Raw genomic sequence first — 20,942 nt, 5'->3', positions numbered from 1 at the left:
TATTTGAGTAATAGATGTGAAGCGTAATATGCTTGAGCATGACGATGCATATATTATTATTCATGCAAATCGTAAATATAAACTTTTACTTACCCCGTTACACAACGCCATGCCACAGCCCTTATGATCCAATAAATCTATAAACTAGGACTGGATCCCAATCAGAAATTCTCGTGTCATTTCCGATGCGTTGTCGTTAGATTGATCAGATCGTGATTCGTTGTTATTTGGATCTGAATTGGGTCGAAATATAAACAGCTTCAGGTTGGTACATACGGCACAGGGCCCATAGACGATGGCAACTGATCGATATTGTGAGCTCGATGTAACCCGTGAGCGCTTCGATTATATGATATTAGTTTGTAGTCCTCAGTTAGTGAGTGTTGTTAAACATTGCATTGTATTGTGTTGTTTTGTGTAGCATCAATGCAACTGGTTCGTTACTTAACCATTACGAAGCATTCAATAGCGAGTTCATTCATTGATTACATGCTTTACCCCTACATAGCTACGGTTTAAAATTATTCAACATCCTTCATTGAGTTTCTGCATATGCAAGCGTCTGCAAGATCGAACGGTGTAGCGCACTCACAAAGTTTTTGGACTATTTACCAGTGGCCGGATTCATGTTGTTCGCAGAGGTTGCAAAGAACTCTAGATCGACTCTAAAGAACCGATTCTTGACATTCTATGTGACCAACCAACCGGTTAGCATTACTGCTTACTGTCAATGATTTTTTGTAACGAAACCAGCGGAAAATATGACGATTGTGATAGAATCGGTTGACAAAATATTTGAATCCCACCACTTCTATAAATCATTTTTATATCGATATGCTTCGTGCATAGGTGCATATGGCTCAGAATTAGTATTCAAGGACTCTTGCTGAATTTCTCACACTGTTTGCTTGTGTTATTCATGGTGTTTGTCGACTACAAGTGTCATTCACACCAGACCGCTTGTCTATATTCTGATTCCGTATCCACAGGCCTGTAGCACGGCCCACGTCAAGGCTATTTATATGACACGCTGTATTCATATAACACCCGACGAATAAACCGCGCATTTTAATATTCATTCATTATCTACAGCACTATTATAATCCAATACAAATAGTTTCTATTTCGCATAATCTAGTTAGCGTAAATATCCCAATAAAGTGTATCGAACGAGTTGCGTTTTCCATCAGGGATTGGGTCTGAGGAATAAGTAAATTAAGCGGGCATTTGCAGCAGGTAACAGAAAAATATACGGCTACAGCAGTGGTTTTCAACCATTTATATTCACGAACCCCCAAGTTTAAGCTCGATTAGCATGTAACTGTCATCCGTATTGCGTTTTCCATCAGGGATTGGGTCCGAGGAATAAGTAAATTAGGCGGGTGCCTTTATTTTGTGCTAGGAAACTTATGCCACTTATGGAAATTTATGAAACTTATGGAAACTTATGAAGCTTATGGAAACTTATGAAACTTATGAAACTTATGGAAACTTATGGAAACATATGAAGCTTATGAAACTTATGGAAACTTATGAAACTTATGAAAACTTATGGAAACTTATGTAACTTATGAAAACTTATGAATCTTATGAAACTTATGAAACTTATGGAAACTTATGGAAACTTATGAAACTTATGAAACTTATGGAAACTTATGAAACTTATGGAAACTTATGGAAACATATGAAACTTATGAAACTTATGGAAACTTATGAAACTTATGAAAACTTATGGAAACTTATGTAACTTATGAAAACTTATGAAACTTATGGAAACTTAAGAAGATAAAGAGACTTTTGGAGGAAGAGCCGTTCAATATGCAATTTAGGAATATCTTCCTATTGAAATGAACCCGAATATTTTCGGCTGAAACACGTCAGGGGTAATCGTCAGCAGCTAGTAGCAACAATCGCAATGACATAATGAATACAAGCCAATAAATAACCAATCAATTTTAGTTGAAACCTTCCAGATATGTCGTACCTTATTGTCATCGCATATATGTGCTGTGTCGATGTTTGATATGAACGCATGGCATCGCGCATACCAATGCTACTTAGCCTCTTTCATAGCGCAATAGTGAGAGTTCAGTATGCATACACTGTAAACGAAAATGGTGTGTTTTCGCAATTCACACCCTAGCGTAGGGTGTGTTTTGAGTCATCACACTTATTGGGTACTAAATTTGTCATTTACACCTGAGCTATTGGTGTAAATAAGCCGAATACACCCCTATACACCAGAGATGAGCGGATTTGAAATTTCTATGTCCTAATCCAATCCAAATCCGGAGCTTCAAATCCTAATCCAAATCCTAATCCATAACTTATATATATGTAAGTCCATGTCCAATCCTTATCCGATTCCAAATTGAAATTCAGAAAAAATGCTAATTTATGTAAGGAAATTATTCTTCCACAACCAAAAATCCTCTTGATTAAAGATAACTTGGCATAGGGCTGTACCTCTTATGCTAATTGACAACGTGTATACTATAGTTTAGTTCATCATAAGTACATTATTAAATGATCTGAATAAAGTTTGTGGCTATTCGCCACACGACATATCGATCTCTCAGAAAATCGGTAAATCCAATCCAATCCTGATCCGTTCAGAAAAAAAATCTCTGATCCTAATCCAATCCAAATCCGAAAAAATTTCCCAAATCCTGTTTTTTCAAATCCTAATCCTAATCCATGCTCATCTCTGCTATACACACATACCATAAAATACACATCCCAAGCATTGGCATTTGGGGTGAATTGTTGGAGATTACACCTTTTGTCAGACAAAATGAAGTTTGGGATTCAATCCGCGCTAACCGCTTCCACAAGCTTCCACAAAACTGTTGAAGTTTTAAGTCTGTGTCGGTCAGAAGCCTGGTTAAGCCTGCTGTGTCTAACTGTAGGTCGTGTAGGACATATTCTCTTTGGGTTTGAATTATCCACCGAAAATGCGTGTTTCCGCTCACTTTATTGTTGTCCGTGTCTTTAAGGCTTCTTGGGTAGGATTAGGCAATGTTGCATTGTTCAGTTTTCATGGATTTAACCCGGTGCGATCAAGTAAATTTGCCTACGCATATAGCTTCAGCTCCAGTGACAAATAAGCATTCGTTGTATTAGTTCGTGTGCTACATCGACATGAATGAATAATAGCTAAGTCGGCAATATCATATTGTAATTCACATTTATCGTGCACTTCGGTACTCGTACTTTGGCTGAAATTTCACCCTGGCTACTATAGTGTGACCGATGTATCTCAAGTGTGTGGCTAAAATACGACACATTATGAAGTTTCCACGATATTGGTTTATAATTTCTTTCATGCCACGTCAAATGCACAATTGTACGAATGTACGTAGGCTATATCTATGTACAAAATATATCGGGCCTATGCCGCACGGCATTAGTGTATAACCACAGTATAATGCAGGTTACGGGTATTTAAAGCTGGGAATAAGAAGGAGTTAAATTTCAGCCACAAACTTACGTGAGCAGTACCCAATATGGACGTAGCAAGAATTCAAATTAGAATGGGACACGAGGTTGCGTCACCGAACAATCATTGAAGTGGGCGAAAGAGGGACTATATAAATTGGGGCAAAGTTTCCTGGTTATTTTCATATCTGTATTGTTGTGTTATTCACTATTTGGTAGCTTTATGAATTGCACACTAAGCCTAACCGACAATTCGCATACAGCTTTCGGATCGTATCAATGGTTCGATCTATGAAGATAAATACAGTACTGCAAGACTTTTTTAGGCTTATTATGATGTAATCTGCAGCTTCACAGCTATCAAATCCATATTTCCGATAAATCAATTATAGCAGTGCTCTTCAACCGGGGTTGTCGTACACCCTAGGGTGTACAAGAATTTGCAAAGGGTGTACCACTCAGATGGGGTGTACAGGGGTGTACGAGATCCGAATTACAATGAGCCGATGGCTAGCTATCACAAAGGCAGGTTTATGGGTCAATAGGCTACAGGTTGACGCACAGGTTAATGAGCAATATGGTACGATGTTATCTCAAGTGTAATACTATAGAAATTAAACATGGAACGGCAACGACCGACTTTGCGGCTTCGTTCCGCTTCGCCGAGCCTGGAGTGCGGCTTCGTTCCGCTTCGCCGAGCCTGGAGTGGAGATTTGTTTTGCGTAAGCGACTGTAGGATTTCTGGCAATCCAGAAGCTAACTTCCCGAGCTCAGAAATTACTGAATCTGGTCTTGATCGAAAGCTACTGTTGCACCGATTCCGAAAATATAAATTGAAATATTGATCAGGCACTGATCCACTTACAATCTGTCCTCCAAGTCTGAAATGTCGGCATTGTTCAGAACAATCGGGTAACCACAACACAATGACCATAACAATGACCCGTTGCGACTCCCCGATTGTTCGAACAATGCCGATATTTCGGACTTTGAGGACGGATTCCAGGTGGATCAGACCCTGATCATTATTTTAATTTATATTCTCGGAATCGGTGCAACAGTAGCTTTCGATCAAGACCAGATTCAATAATTTCTGCGCTCGGGAAGATAGCTTTTGGATTGCCATAAATCCTACAGTCGCTTACGCAAAACAATTCTCCACTCCAACCTCGGCGAAGCGGAACAAAGCTGCAAAATCGGTCGTTGCCGTTCCATGTTTAATTTCTATAGTAATACTGTACACCGTTTGATTGTGATGTCATAAGCACAAATTTCTCGTAATCATTTAGCCGTCGGCAATAGACCAATGGTTCCGTTTGGTGTTGGAAAGTATGCAGTTAACAAACATGTGTTCAGCTAGTCATTTGTCTTTTAGTGATTTTTGAGGAAACCGCCGCGATAGCTCAGACTTCTTGAATAGGTACTTCATACCCGACGTTAATAAATACCGCAATGCACATAGTGAAGTAGCCAGCCAGGTTCGAAACAGCATCCATGATGAAATCGAAACCCTTTCGTTTTAAAATGCCGATTTTATGTCCAATATTTTGCCATACATTTGCAATTTAATATTTTGTTATTAGTGATGCAAATTAGCGACAATAGACTGTGTATAGCGACATACGATATGAGGTTACTGACATCTCATGCAGCCCATGTGCTTCTATTGACAGTGTGTGTTGTGGGGCAGGCCTGATACGCAGTAGGCTGGTGCGCCTGCTATCATCGCTGATCTGAATTACCGCTTCTGCAGCAGTAGCTTTACCTACTCTCTCCCCAATACTGTTACATTTAGGTTGATTATCGTTCGTAATGTCATGCTGTTTTTGGGCTGACGCGAAATAAATTCCAATTGGCGTGACAGGCGGCCTAACTAGCGGCGAATAGACTCTGTGACCAAATACTATTTTGGTCAAATCCAAATTTTTTGACGGCAATAACTCCGCTTCTACTGGTTGGAATCGTTTTTATAGACAACCTAATACTTTCATCAGGTGAACAGAAAAATTTCAAATTTTTCGTTATTTATTTTTCCCGTAGCGATGCGGCTACTGGTTGGAATCGAACCAAATTTGGTGTGTAGGCTTAAATTACGTAACCTAACGATTTTATCAAGTAGCCATTACGATTTGAGAAAATAAGTTATTTTTGAAGACCCCTAATGAACAGGGGTGTACGAGTTTTGAGAAAATGTTAAAAGGGTGTACCACTCCGAAAAAGGCTGAAGAGCACTGAATTATAGTATACATACAAATATTCCGGAGATCCTTAACTTCAATATAGTTATTGCATCAGTTAGTCAATTGTGACATCATAATAGAACATACAAACCGTCGTCACCAGAACAGCTGCTGCTATGTTTCGCTACAGCTATGTAAAATGCAGTGGCGGCTCGTCCTATAGGGCAACTGGGGCATTGCCCCACCTAAAATTCTGTTCAATAACAATTTAACCATTTACAGACGCACAGCGCTCAATATATATCGAGATCACAGCGAAACCCGCGTTCTTCTTGTGCTTTCGCTTGCAAATGCCCATACATAGCGAAGTCTCCGCGAAAATCGAATTCTCTTCTGTGTTTTCGCTTTGTGAATGCCTAGCCGGGGCTTGCCCCGGTAGCGCTCATAACAAGCTTTCACTATCTATTCTCTCAAAGCTGCGCACAATTAAGAAACGTTGCTTTACTCTCTCCTATTCGTAAAATGGCCGAGCAACCGGGGCAAATATGCTTGCTCGCCCCTAAGGTGTGATGTAACAATCGTATCTATATCTGAACTCGGATACCGTGATATGCGTTGAGTCGACCGTTGCTGGTACAGGTCGATTTTGATGGTGTATCACACCATGATAATTCTTGAAACTTGGTATGTCATGTCGTGATGGTGGTATTTAACACTGTCCTAAGTTTCAGGGTTTCTACTCAAAGTTTAGGGTTGTAATTCCGTTTCCAAAGTCGAGTGTGTGCTGATCGGTCATGTATCGCAAACATATTTCACGCAAAGCCGGTATTGGTCTCCATTGATTTTAACGATGCTCCTTAGCTAGATCCGTCATGAACTTTTACATGGTATGTCTTGATTTTAGTATCGAACGCTGTGCCAAGTCTCAAGGTTGACACTCAATGATTAGGGCAGCAATTTCGTTATTAAGTTCGAGTATGGTAGAGATGTGCGCTGATCTGACACTTAGCCTACCTAACGCATTGCGGATTTCACGCAAAAGCCGGTGTATCTGTGTTCCATACTGAGATAGGTGATGAGATGATGATATCATGAAACAGTTTACTAACATCCTCGGTTTGCATTCAAATATTCTCATAATTTAATGTTCGCCAATGTGCATTTCACTGTGAAATTGTGGCCTTCAAACCATTTGCTTGCAATCCCCTGTCAAATGCGATGGCTATTTCATTTTCGATGTCGGCTAACAGCTGATCATTCGATCAGCCTATTCCTCGATCTATTTTACTCAAAGTTCGGTGTTCGTCTGTTTGTATTGCTTTTGACAGTGTACCATGCCGGAATGGGTTATGAGATTGCGAATGCTACTTCTCGATGATTTCATGTAACAGTATGCTAAGTTTACGGCTTTCATTCATGTATTTATTGATTAATATATTTTCCAACGGCGATTTCGCAGCAGACTTATAGACAGTAAGCCGTATGTGTTGCGTCACAATCTCCAGTTTCAAGGCCAAAATGTACTACGTTGTTCCGAGACCGAAGTTCCGAGGCCGCTGTCCTTAGTTCTTCAAAGACCATTCAAATTGATGTTCTGGATTCAATATGACAGGCCCAATCTATGAGATAACAATTGCGTATGTGTCCGAAGTCGTTGACCTTTGCAGTTAGGCTTACGCAATCTCTCGAGTTCTAGTCATTGGAATTAGTCTGGTCAAGTCAAGTGCGAACATGAATCGTATTGAATCTTTGCTCCGTACGTAGGCTAGTTTACGAAGTTGCCTTAGCGTAAATTAGAGGTCTAGAAATTGTCCAGTCCATTGATCCAATCGTACGCCGGGTACCTCCGCTTTGGTTGCCTATCACCTGGTCGTAACTCGTAACCACCAGCTCAGTGGTCGTAGCACACCAGGATCGTGTACGCAACACTTTCGGACGGGCTTAGAAAAATTGGGGGCCTATCGATTTGCGTAATCTCTAACTATACCATGAAATCATAACGCATGCTACAAGGATGACCTGATAATTTATTCGTGGCATAGGGACGATTCTTAGTTCACGCACATTATGTAAAATAATCCTTTGATTAAAAAAATGAATAAAACATTTGTTACCACACTTGAAGTCACGGCTCACCGGCAAACCTCTCGCGGCACCTACGTTAAAATCACTGTTGTCGGGAAATTCATGTGACCATCATATTAAAGTTACTTTTTTACGTTGGAAAACGCCATTGTGACGTCATGTTAATAAAAGTCGCTCGCAGCCCTTGCCCCACCACCCGATATTGTCACGAGCCGCCACTGGTAAAATGTTTCGTTATGTGCCGTATTTCCGCGCTTCCGAGACCTGACTGGCTATCGACTGACCGTTAGTTGTCGTGAATCTGTGAAGAAAGCCTCTTTCGAGATTGAAAATATCTGAATGGTGAGTTACATTTCGTATCGGTACTATAGTAGTAAAGAACATTTGTTCCGTTGCGTTTCCGGTACAGATCCGATTCCTGTTACTCAGTGTCGCAGCTGTACTGAACAGAATTATGTGTAGCAAGCTGGAATTTTAAACGTATCGGTAGTGACGATACATTGAATTCACATTCATTGTTGTATCACCAGTACCGATACCAATATACAAGACACAGTAGCTCAATGGCTCTAATGGAGATACTGTTGACAGGTCCAGCATCAGCTATGATTATAAACTACGGTAATTTGGGTTTGAGCAACATCGTTTGTAAGTGCATTGAAAAAAAATCGATTCGATTGTCGTTATATAGGTAATAGTAAGGGAAACTTATGAAAATCTGTGAACTATATTGTTACCAAACAAGTTATTCACCAATATGTTTGTTAAGGTGTGTAATAACATGTGTTAAAATGTTGAAGTTCAACTCTTGTGGGAAACCCCCCAAAAAAGCTGTTAAATTTGACGAATTAAAAATAAATTTAAAAAAATAAAAAAGTCTTTATCGTCCATAAGTAACTTAGGACGTGTTTAATAATGGTTTTCTATGATTCTCAATTGATTGTTAACACTTATAATTCACTACAGGCTCTGCTTTGTGAAAATCGCCACACCCACTTTTATATTCATGCGCAAAATCGCCTTTATTTCGTATAGCTATGTTCACTGTAGAGGTAGCCTATTTCACTTGCACAATATCAGACATTTCAACAGGCATTGCCAATGCCTTCTTCTGACTCAACATCAACGTAACTGCAATTATTGCATTATAGGGTCTCTACACACTCCACAGGCTGAAATGCACGTGACCTCATTCTTCTTGCAGCTGTATATTCGGTTGTTGCAATCTTTATGACAACTATAGCTTCTGAACTGCAATAGCTCATCAGGCTCATATCTATGCACGCCTATTGTCCATCCGTAATCGCTGGGGTTCGGACACATGTTCTATGAGAGAATCATATCCCGGGTCTGCAGGTACTCGCGGAGTGAACGTTATGAAGCTGCATCCTTTGTTAGAGGTAGTGTGTCTCTGGTTTGATCACTCCTGTCGCTGTCTTCCTTGAGAACATGTTGTATGATTTGGTGAACTGCTGTAACCATCAAAGACCACAACGAAATTCTGAAAGCAACGGCCCAGATACTGCACGTAGCTTGGGTAATAGTTGACAGTTCCCTGTCATGTCTGACGTTGACCCCACTTCACCATGTAAAGAAGCCATCCACCATCAATTATGAGGGTCCAGCATGGTTGATTAGTCAACTCAAGTGGTACAGTTAAGGCCTACAAGGTTGTATTCGAAAATTTTGCCTTGGTAGCCTTGTTCATCTTCTGATCTTTGTTGCTGAACAGGGACAGCGGGAAAGATGTGAACTAATACTGTAAGCTTGTCGCAACATCCATATCCCGCTCGGTGAAAATGATCAGTCGGTTGAACAACTTCAATGAGTCAATGTGAATGTTTTACTCGTAAACCATAGGACATTTTCTTTGCGATGGCAGGGCTTTCACCCAGGGCTATAACCAACTCATAAGGCTCCGAGTCACAAGTCAATCTCAATTTTATAGTTTTGACTCAAGTCAAGTCAATTCATTCTCAATTCACCACCGAGTCAAGTCCGAGTCCAAGTCAGCGAGCAGATGGTCGAGTCCGAGTAACGGTATTATGGCTCGAGTCCGAGTCCAAGTCATTGTGTTGACTGCTCAGTTTCCAGTTGAAGCCATGTTAAATCTCCTTTTTATAACTCTGATTGGTGATATCGAATGGTTCGCATTTATAATATACTAGGTTTCCTCACTTTTAGCAGTTTTTGGTCGCATTTTCAAGTACAAGTACTATTTGACGAAATCCCAATAGTCTGGTTACTTTACTATTCTTCGAAATTACCATGAACTGTCGGTCGTGGCCGTCTGAGTCTCGAATCATATGCCTTGGATTGAGTCATGCGCAATAACTCGAGAAGTCGAGTCAATACACAGATCCGTATTTTTAGAAAATGACTCGAATCAAGTCGAGTCATAAAAAAATCTTGACTCGAGTCATTACAACCCTGCTATCACCTTTGACATGACAACCATGGTCGGCGTCACTGACTTTCCATCCAGGTTGATCTGCATGGCCAATGGCCATCCTAACTTCAGCTGCTCCCTCAGTATTTCGACTACGTCATCACCCGTACTTGTGAATCCAGTTGAGAAATACACGAGCAACCCCTTTTATCGATCGTTGACGAATGGCTTCATTTCCTTAAACTATTTATGACAAGTTCAATGGCCCCTGCATCTCGCTTCATCTGTGCCTTGGTAAGCTCTCTGTGAACGGGTACATGTCTACTGACGTCCTCCTCCATTCGCCGGTTGACATCTGACAGATGACTGAGAGTGAGTACCCAGCATCTGTGGCAAGAAAAGCTGTTGCTCATTCTTCCTCTGCGGGTCAACAACGTGGTTCCCGGAGCGGCAGCCGTTCTAATACAGTGGTTCTCAAACTGGGGGTGGGGGGTCGTGGAAGCATCTGAGGGGAGGCGCGAAGCCACCTGAGAAAAAATGATTTTCTTGAACTCAGAATGAGTCTAATTTGTGCTGAAACCTCCAAGCTTCAACAATGGAAATAATCCTAATAAGGCCTTTCGATTTGAAATGTCATAATTTCGCCGCACCATTCACACTGATGCTAGATTTTGAGTGATGCCGAAACTTGCACTAATCAGAAGATGTCCCTGAATGAAGTGTATCTGGCAAATGCCATTGGTTTTGGATTTAGGTTGTGGTCAGGTCCGTTCGAGCTAAGATCAAGTGGGGTAATAGAAGGGGTTAGGTAAGTGTCTCAACAGCCATAATTCCTCCCGTGCCACCAAACAATGCATTGGGGTTGCAAACATTATGGTTGCTTTTTTTAATACTTTTCGATATGACGATAAGAGGGAGAAGAAATTTTTTATCAAGGGGCGTGCCGAAAAGAGTTTGAGACCACTTATGATGATCTCCAGGTGTGAATCATCTTGGTAACAATGCAGGACAGATCCCCATTGTGGTCTGCGAGTCTCTCAGTTCTGATAAAGACCTTGGGCATATCTACCATGTATTGGTACTCCACCCAGAGTGCAGGTGTTCTCAATCAATCAGGTTTATTAATATTTCCATTGTTTCAAAACATCACAAGACTGCGATACAATGAAAAGATAGGAAGGTGTCGAAACAACTTGGAGTAGCCGTTAAGATCAGACACCCACCTTAGCCTAGGCGAAGTAAATAAGAGGCATGCACACTGAATGAAAAGTAATGCAGAGAATATAAGACGCAAGCAACAAAATGGGGTGGCATGTGGCAGAGGGCGAGGTCGATGTTAGGTCGTGGTCCGGTAATCCTGAAGACTGGCTAGTATTGATTTAGAAGAAATTGCTAGTATTTTGACATGAATGCGGACATGCTCGACGACTGTTGAAATTTGAGGGACATTGACCGCAATGAAACTGATACATAAACTTCCTCTTTTTGCGAATCGATTGAACGTTTCTGCAAACCTTCGCTCAAATACTCGCACTACTGGGTCACAGTGTTTGGCTCCCATTTCCCCACCAGTCTCCTTTTTCATGAAGGACTTCATGCGATCATGCTTATCCTCAGTTAGGGCAATTTCCATGGTTTGTTGTTAGATAGCTATATTGACGAGGAGGTGAGGAGGGATTGCCTTGTCAAAAAATCCTCCAGCCGTGATGTGGATGGTTGTTGTGCTTCCAGCATAGATCAACTGGATCACATCTAGTAGCCCAGAATATTCCATGTTGTCACCAATAGGTCCAAGATAAGATTTCAATAAATGAAAACCACTCAACCTTGGAATGACTGGTAAATTTGTGTGCGCTGTTTTGCATCATTACCATTTATTCTCTTCATCCAGCCATTCCAGTTGTAATGTTGAAACTCGGGATCGTTGCCTTTAATAACCCAAATCACTGCTCATAGTGTGTTACCTGGATAGATGAGCAGCTGATCCAAGCTGATCCATATGCCAAGGATCAAAAATTATGGTGAAACAGCGACGATCCATGCAGCAACAATTGACAATGAACTCACACAAGACCGTGCTGGGTTCATAGCCGCTTTTTTACTTCGGTACAATTGCGTCCATCTTATAGAACGGAATGATGCAGAAAATACCGTTGTTGACCTTACTGCATGGCTTAGTTCTGTATTTAAGGAATTACTGAATTGGTTTTAAGCCTATATATGTGTGTGTTACTCAGTATTACAGTATACAGAATTTGTTGAATCGTTCGGTATCGAATTACTGAACGGTGCACTTATTACGGTATAATTATGCCATCAGTGCCATTACTTTTACATATATTTCCACAAAACATCCTGTAGTAAAATGTAAATTTTAACAATCAATTGAGAAATATGAAAAACCATTATTAAACCCATCCTTAGTTACTTATAGCCGATAAAAATATTTTTTTCAATTTTTTAATTTTTTTTTAATTTTCGCAAAACTGTCAAATTTACTAGCTTTTTTTTCGGGTTTCCCACAAGAGTTGAACTTCAACATTTTAACACATGTTATAAGAGACCTTGACAGACATATTGGTGAAGAAATTGTTTGGTAACAATAATAGTTCACAGATTTGTGAAATATTTCATAAAATGCCCTTACTATAAGTATTATGATTACCAAAGCACATCACGATCTGTTTAAGTGTAAAGGGTAGCCTACCACTGACTATGCAGAGTTATGTTGTAAGCCTATCACCCTGTCATTATCACTGAGCTATCTACATATTATATGTTATGTTATGATATGGTAGGAAGGTAAACATATTATCTATTCTACTTCAGACTTTCATGGTCATAGATCGCAAATTTGGGGCTCTTGGAGAATGAAATTATCGATTTCTCCTCATGAGAAAACAAGTGTAACATACAAACAGCAAAGGGCTGAAGCATATGAAGCAATGGTATCTGAGGTGAGCAATGGACATTTGATGAAAGCTTTCGATCCCCGTAAATTGGGGGCAGTAAATGTTGATGATATTATGACATGGGTGAAAATATGACGATGCTCTATAGCTATCACTGTGAATATGAGAGACTTGACTAGGAACATGCAGGCTTGCCTTATTGAACATATTTTGCAGTGCCCCCCTCAGACTATCTGCTAAGAGTATGTGACCCATCAACTAGACTTCCTCCTTTAAAACTACTTCTCTGAGTTCTGTTCGTATATTTATTTTAATTTGAAGCAGCTTGACATGGATTTGACATAGCCACTTCTATATGCTTGTCATTGAGTAGGAATTTACATCTATTGCTTGAGTAGCAATGCGCACTACTGCGGTCAACTCGGTGTGCAACAATGCACGGATTAGCTGGGTCTTCAATGTTTTGACCAATATGAAGAGGCAAACATAGCCTTGCCAAAGTTGATCAAACTGTCCTTTTGATCAATATAAACAAATCATAATATATGCACTTCTTGACTCATGATATGACATACACAAATCTGCTTCTTGTTAGATTCAAGGACTGATTGCTATTAGTAGCAGAATCTTACTCTGTTAATGTGAAATCAAATATGTTGTTGGTGAGTAATATACTACGCGTAGGAGAGTTGCAAAATTGTATTTTAACTCGTTTATTTACAAGCATAAAGCAAGTCAAGGCTATAACATCAGTACACATTTCGGATGTCTTGGGCGTTTCGAATCCAATCCAAATTGTCAACTACCGTTTACCGTATGCCTCATGGTTATTCTTTCAATTTTTGGATGCTGCTATACAAGCTAATATCAGGGAATTTCAACCAAATCGACGTCGCATTTAACGGTAAAAGCGTATGCTGCGAAACAGTAAAGGATCGTTATCAAACAGCTCATATTACAAGGTAATCATTATCATCCAGCTAATTTGCTAATTTCGAAGTATAAGACAAGTCAACGTTTTCAAATCAAGACACACTCAGACATGTATCTGTGGCGGGGTTGTAACCAAGTCACGAGGCTCCGAGTCAGAAGTCAATCTCACTTATATAGTTTTGACTCGAGTCAGGTCGAGTCATTTTCCTTCGACCACCGAGTCAAGTCCGATTCCAAGTCAGCGAACAGGGGGTCGAGTCCGAGTCATGGTATTATGATTCGAGTCCGAGTCCAACTCATTGTGTTGACTGATCAGTTTCCAGTTGAAATCTTGTTAAATCCACTTTTAATAACTCTGTTTGGTGATATCGAATGGCTCGCATTCATAAATATAGTAATTTTCCTCAGGATCGAATTTTTAAGTACCAGTACCAATAAGCGTAATCCAAATAGTGTGGTTACTTTACTATTCTCCGAAATTTCAATGAAATGTAGGTCTTGGCCGTCTGAATCTTGAGTCATATGACTTGAGAGTCATGCGCAATGACTGGAGTCCAAGTCGAGTCAATACACTGATCGACACGAGTCGAGTCATTTCCATATTTTGAGAAAATGAGTCGGGTCAAGTCGAGTCATCAGAAAATCGTGACTCGAGTCGGACTCGAGTCTAGTCATGACTCGAGTCAGTACAACCCTGATCTGTGATCCCTTTAAATCCATTCTTAAAGTCAATATTGCCTAAAGAGGAAACGTTTCAAACGTTTTTTGAATCAATATTAAATTCATATCGAAGTCCATGCATCTCTTTCTCTGATTTTCTCTAAATGTTAGAGACCGCATGCAGCAAGATCAAGATTATATCACAGGAATTAACCAAGTTTACACTGCGAATTTTTTCATGTCATTGAAATCAGAAAAGACAACACTTTTTTCGTCAAAAAAGATCCCACGTAAAATGTCCTAGATGATGTCGATTGTGCTTTATATTTAGGTGTTTCCATATTTAGGTGTTTCCGATCTAGGTGATACCTCACTGCGGCCTGATATAGAATACTAAATAATCTGGCGTACATGTCGACCTCCGTTCTGTCCTCGCAATAACACTAAAATTACCTGGTGTACTCGACAATCAAACTGTTTGAATCCCGCATGGGACATTTTATTATAAACGGAAAAATGAACGTGTATGCAAATAAACATACTGCACTAAAATAAATTGAAGGCAAGAAATAGGACATGCAGCATAAATCGTAGCCGAAATTTTCCAATTAGAATATGGCAGCCCTACCCGCATGGAAATAAACCACATGCTAAGTCCAGCATATGACTGTCAACAACAGGGGTGACATCTCTACACCAGTAATTCACTAAGTTATCTAGACACACCAGAAAATGTGAAAAATTTCACGCCCTCTTACCGTAATGTCACAAAAGTTGATTGCATGGAACATGACTTGCATGGAACGTTATGACTGTTACTGAGAAAATTCTCAAGCATAATATTCGGACTCTATGGAATTGTAGGTAAATGGCGAGAAGAGAGAAAACTTTTTGTTATCGACCACTGCTTTCCACCCCCTTGGTATGCTTCCATGCCCCTCAGTCTAAGAACCACTGCTGCACAGTCAGCTGCATGTATCAGCGATTGACATCATTATATAAACTTAGTTATAATCAAGTACCTGTTCCACTGACAATGCAGATACTGTGGACTTCTTTCTAGAGTTCATACTGGCGTCGGTCTTCTTCAACTTGACTCTGCCATCGGCGAGTTGCGATTTTACTTTCAGCAGATTTTTCAGTTGATCATTCACACTGAACGTTTGAAGAATTTCACTTAGAGGGATCCCTCTCTTTGTTAGCTGAGCACGCCGGTATCCGTACAATTGCTTGAAAAGGGACTCGATTTTCTGCCATCTGCGGTCCTCGTTGTCGAATTCCTTTTGCAGCTGACGAGTCGCTTCTCCGACAGTCAACTTGAATCCACCTGAATATGTAAATATTAGTAGTGACACAATACTCAAGATGGCTTGGTGCTACCGAAAACAGGGTCTGGTCTAATTTCCTACCCACAACGCTGTAATGCCCATGAACAATGCCGGTCTATACCCACAGTACAAACTACGCTGTAATTAAACTGGCGCACATTACCGGACCACTTCTATATACGCACAGTACAAACTATGTTGTAATTAAACTGGCGCACACCACTTCTATATACGCACAGTACAAACTATGTTGTAATTAAACTGGCGCACACCACCAGACCACTTCTATATACGCACAGTACAAACTATGTTGTAATTAAAGTGGCGCACACCAACAGACCACTTCTATATACGCCAGTGTTGGGATCAAGTCACTACCTTCGAGTCACGAGTCATCTCGAGTCATTGCAGATTTTGACTCGAGTCAAGTCAAGTCAATCGATTTTCAAAGGTGACTCGAGTCAAGTCAAGTCACTCGTTTTTTGGAGGTGACTCGAGTCAAGTCGAGTCAAGTCAAGTCAAGTAACGAGTCAAGTCACAATTCCAGTCAAATTGAATTTTCGATGTATGAGTGATGATTCAAAGTCATTACACTTTGCTAGCTGTGTGAAAGACAGATTAATTAATCAATGATGATCATATATCTTGAATCAAATAACGAATATCTAGTTAAATATACATGCGAAAAGACGTTGTATCACTCACGCACACGTAGAACTGTTAATAAAATACGTGAGTAACTGTACAGTCACATGCTACAGTCAGTTATTATCAGCCAAATTATAGGACCTAATCTACATCTACATATCCGTGAGTAAATAAACGCACAAGTACTATTTGTTTGATTTAAATCATACATAAAGGTTGGTAAAGGTGAGCACTGCGCAACGTAAGCATTGATCCGTCTAAGAAACAGAGGCACATTGCTATTTAGAGTAATCTTCTACTACTACTACTACTACAACAACGCAAGCTATGGTTGTTTAGTTTACGGTCTATCTACTTGTGATCTAACAATCGAGGATCAGTGTATCGTACGATCAGTGAATGACTGGTTGCTCTCACAAGTGACACCGGCGTGTCTCGAACAATCCGAACATACACGAGATACAGTGATTTATTCGACACCGTTTACTTGATGACTTGAAATTGACTCGTAAATTTTGCTCCGAGTCACGAGTCAATGCGCATTTTTGAAGCTTCGAGTCAAGTCAAGTCAAGTCATTTTTCCAAAGTGACTCGAGTCAAGTCAAGTCAAAAGAAAAAGTTGACTCGAGTCTGACTCGAGTCAAGTCATGACTCGAGTCTTCCCAACACTGATATACGCACAGTACAAACTATGTTGTAATTAAACTGGCGCACACCACCAGACCACCTCTATATATGCACAGTACAAACTATGTTGTAATTAAACTGGCGCACACCACCAGACCACTTCTATATATACGCACAGTACAAACTATGTTGTAATTAAACTGGCGCACATTACCGGACTCCTTCTATATACGCACAGTACAAACTATGTTGTAATTAAACTGGCCTACATTAACGGACTCCTTCTATATACTCACAGTACAAACTATGTTGTAATTAAACTGGCCCACATAACCGGACTCCTTTTATATACTCGCAGTAATTTACCTGACACTGCTGACACAGAAGCGTTTTTAAGGGAAGCAGGACGTTGTCTGAGAAGTCTGAGCGCTCTCAATTTCTGAGACAGTTTCGTGTTGATATTTTTCTAGAAAAAAAATGAGATGATCAGTGCAAATGAATTTAGACCAATGAGACCAGTTTACTTTACCCAGGGGGGGTTCTGTAAGGTAGATCCTAAGCACGGATACTTTTCCACGAGTGCCTTTCCAAACTTTCGATACGATGACTTATTGGTTATGTCACCATTGTTCAGGATGTGATTTGCACACTGCTCCACTACGAGGTTGATAACTTCATAAGCTGTACGTTGCTTCAGCGCTAGTTCAACTTTCACACTGAATTCCGGCAAGGGCATCGGAGGATCGAGGTGCTTGATACTGCATGGTGGCTGTTAATTGATGAAAATATGAGTTAGTGTCCTACTAGAATAATGTGGATATTTACCATATCGTCCACAAGGAGATATGTCTAGTTGTCGTCTTCTCGAGGAAGTGTGTGGACTGCTGAGGCAGACAGGTTAGCTAAATTCATTGCAAAATTTTATCAAATACTTACTGGCGTAGCTGCTTCTGAAGAAGCTAAATCACAGCGGAATGACGGCTCTACGAATTGACGTCATTCTCTAAAAAACAATGTAACAATTTTGAACGTAACATCAATATGACGGATAATCCCCATTCTTACAAGCAGTACACATGTCCAACATGCCTCGTCATTACAAACTGCTGGTCATCAATAATATTACTGATTTGAGGCCACTGAAATTCATGACCAGAAATGCAGTACAACCCACAGATATTGCTATGTCTAATAACGAATGAATTCATTGTGAAATTAAAAGTACAAACATCCAGTTTATGGTAGCTGGAAAATATTTGACCATTTACATACAACAGTTTATCAATACAAATAAATTCTGGTAAGCCATCATCTTTGAGCCTTTCAACAAGGGCGCGACAGGACTTTCAACGACCTGTGATGATTGATCACACTCCATATAACCTCTAATGAGCTATTTCCACTAGTAGTTTCATCGAGCATATCACTCAAATCTAATTCTGTTCGACTCTTATGACGTCTCCGGCAATGATTTTTTAACTGATGATGATCGTGAAACACTATTCCACAGAGCTTGCATGTATAAATCAGACTCGGATGGTCCTTGCGACGTTTCAAGAAATGTTTTGTAATCCGATCTGAACTCCCAACGAACGGGCACAGCCAACATTTTCCATTTGACATTTACGACGCTCTAATATAATTACTTCTAGACAAAATGCAAAGAAAAACATTCTAGATCACTATTCGTAACACCATTTAACCCCCTACAAGATGCATCAATCACAACCGCTCACTCAATTGTTTAGATTACCAACGCTAGTAGGGCTGGGCAAAATCGAGTGCCATAGTGCTTCGATTCCAGATCACGGCTCATGCTTCAAGTTGAGTATTCTAGTACCACTCATTATGACACCAAAACAGAATGTAAATTGACAGGATTTAAAGCTTTTTACTATGGTTGGTACGCTGCAATACGGCCAATCAATGCTAACACAGTAGAAAAAAGTATTGCAACTTCAATTCCAGTTGAAAAATTGATACCGGTACTCATGGCGAAGAGCGTCTCATACTTGAAAATATCGTCTTTTACCACTACACTTAAATCAGTAAAATTGATACTCATTCAAAATTCGCGTACTTTAATCATTGTGCCCAGCCCTAATCGCTAGTTACTCAATGTTACAAGTTTAAAGCGGAGAGCTATATATAGCTATAGCTGCGTTATAACAGGGCATATTGCTTAAGCTATGCGTGAGCTAGATACAGATTAGGATCGTACTTTATATCAGATATCTATATAACAGGGTACATTAATGCTAAAGCTATTTATCTACCTTCCAATTTCTTGATATGGCGCGATGCAAAGCCGTTACTCGCCAAGAAAGTTTTGAAATCTGCAGCACAACCAGTTCATGTCATCTTCCCAGCACGTTGAATCGCAAAAGAGCGAGACGGGGACACAGAACTTTCGCAAAGCGGAAAAAAGAGAAATTTTCTCTATAGCGCCTAGCTTCGTTGGCGGCCATGCGCTGAAATCTCTCCTTTGTGATGCCTCAAGCGGATAATTTCGCGATTCTGGGATCTCATATCGGCAGGGTAGGAGTATGATGCGAAAACTGAAAGATTTGCTATCAAGCCAGCAGGTATTACAACTTTGTTAATGACACCTGATGTCAACTTTCGTAGTCGCATGTATGAGGTAAACCAAGGCAGTGATGGTCAAAGTTACCCGCGTTGCTACTCAAGTCGATGTAGAAATACCGCCGTCAATTTATACTCGATTACAAGTAGATGCAACAGTTCCCAATACAAGTCAAAACTACGTCAAGTGGAAGTATGATACAAAATGTCGGAAGAATAGTCAAGTATGGTAAGCAGTTTTTCGGAAGTTTCTACTTTGAGAATTACTATATGAATCTTCGCGACTAATATAAAATTACTAATGGCATATGACACTACTAACAGGAACAATCTTCAAAAATATAGTCAGTTATTCCTGATACAGGTGATACTGCTAGACTTGGACAACTAGATATTCCAGTTCTCTAAATATACTAATTGAATCTATTCTAATTTGTGAAATGTTTCTATGTTCTAATTCTAATCGAATTTATGAAATCTTTCTATGGTCTACGGTAATTTTAATTCTAATCTAATGTCTGGTTTTCCTGAAAAGGCTACAGGAGAACTGTATAGTGCAAAACGAGCCAAGCTTGCGGTGCATTAGGGGTGTTCAAAAATGTTATTTTATTCTCAAATTCTACTCGCTACTTGATAAAATTGTTAGGTTACCTAATTGAAGCTTGCACACTAAATTTGGTTTGATTCCAACCAGCAGCCGCATTGCTACAGAAGAAGAAAGTTTTTTTAATTTATTATATAAAAATGAGTCAAAATTTTCTGTTCACCCATGAAATTGTTAGGTTGTCTATAAACGATGCCTACCTAATTTGCCACAATTCAAACCAGCCGAAGCGGAGTTACTGATGTCGAAAAATTTGGATTTGAATAAAATAGTATTTACGGTTAGCACAACTGAAATAAATGATTAGGGAATCGGTCACCGTAAATCAGGGGCGGGCAACCTACGGCCCGCGAAGAGATTGTGACCGGCCCGTCGAGAGTTTTTACTCTGAAAGTGAAATTCTATTCTGAAAGTATTGACAAATTTTATGCGTCACATAATGAATCCAAGTTTGCCAACCTGAGAAAGATGGGCGTTAAACTACTTGCTCTGTTCGGGTCTACATACATTTTAGACCATGAACCAGTGTTGGGATCACTCGAGTCACCTTGGAAA

The 20,942-nt window shown here is 40.0% G+C and overlaps 1 protein-coding gene across 1 annotated transcript; it reads right to left on the bottom strand.

Annotated features, from left to right (window-relative positions):
- Positions 1 to 15,397: 15,397 nt before the first annotated feature.
- Positions 15,398 to 18,004, bottom strand: LOC145435800 (uncharacterized). Its single transcript, XM_080313071.1, has 3 exons — positions 17,730 to 18,004; positions 17,567 to 17,666; positions 15,398 to 15,924 (listed from the first exon to the last, which is right to left on the bottom strand). The coding sequence occupies exons 1-3, from the start codon at positions 17,934 to 17,936 to the stop codon at positions 15,602 to 15,604; spliced, it is 630 nt and encodes a 209-aa protein (XP_080169197.1). The 5' UTR covers positions 17,937 to 18,004; the 3' UTR covers positions 15,398 to 15,601.
- Positions 18,005 to 20,942: the final 2,938 nt, after the last annotated feature.

Source organism: Botryllus schlosseri, chromosome 3, assembly GCF_051294905.1.
Source record: "Botryllus schlosseri isolate E-star chromosome 3, Bs_hap1, whole genome shotgun sequence".
NCBI classification, from domain to species: domain Eukaryota; kingdom Metazoa; phylum Chordata; class Ascidiacea; order Stolidobranchia; family Styelidae; genus Botryllus; species Botryllus schlosseri.
This window is presented reverse-complemented; position numbering and strand designations above follow the sequence as displayed.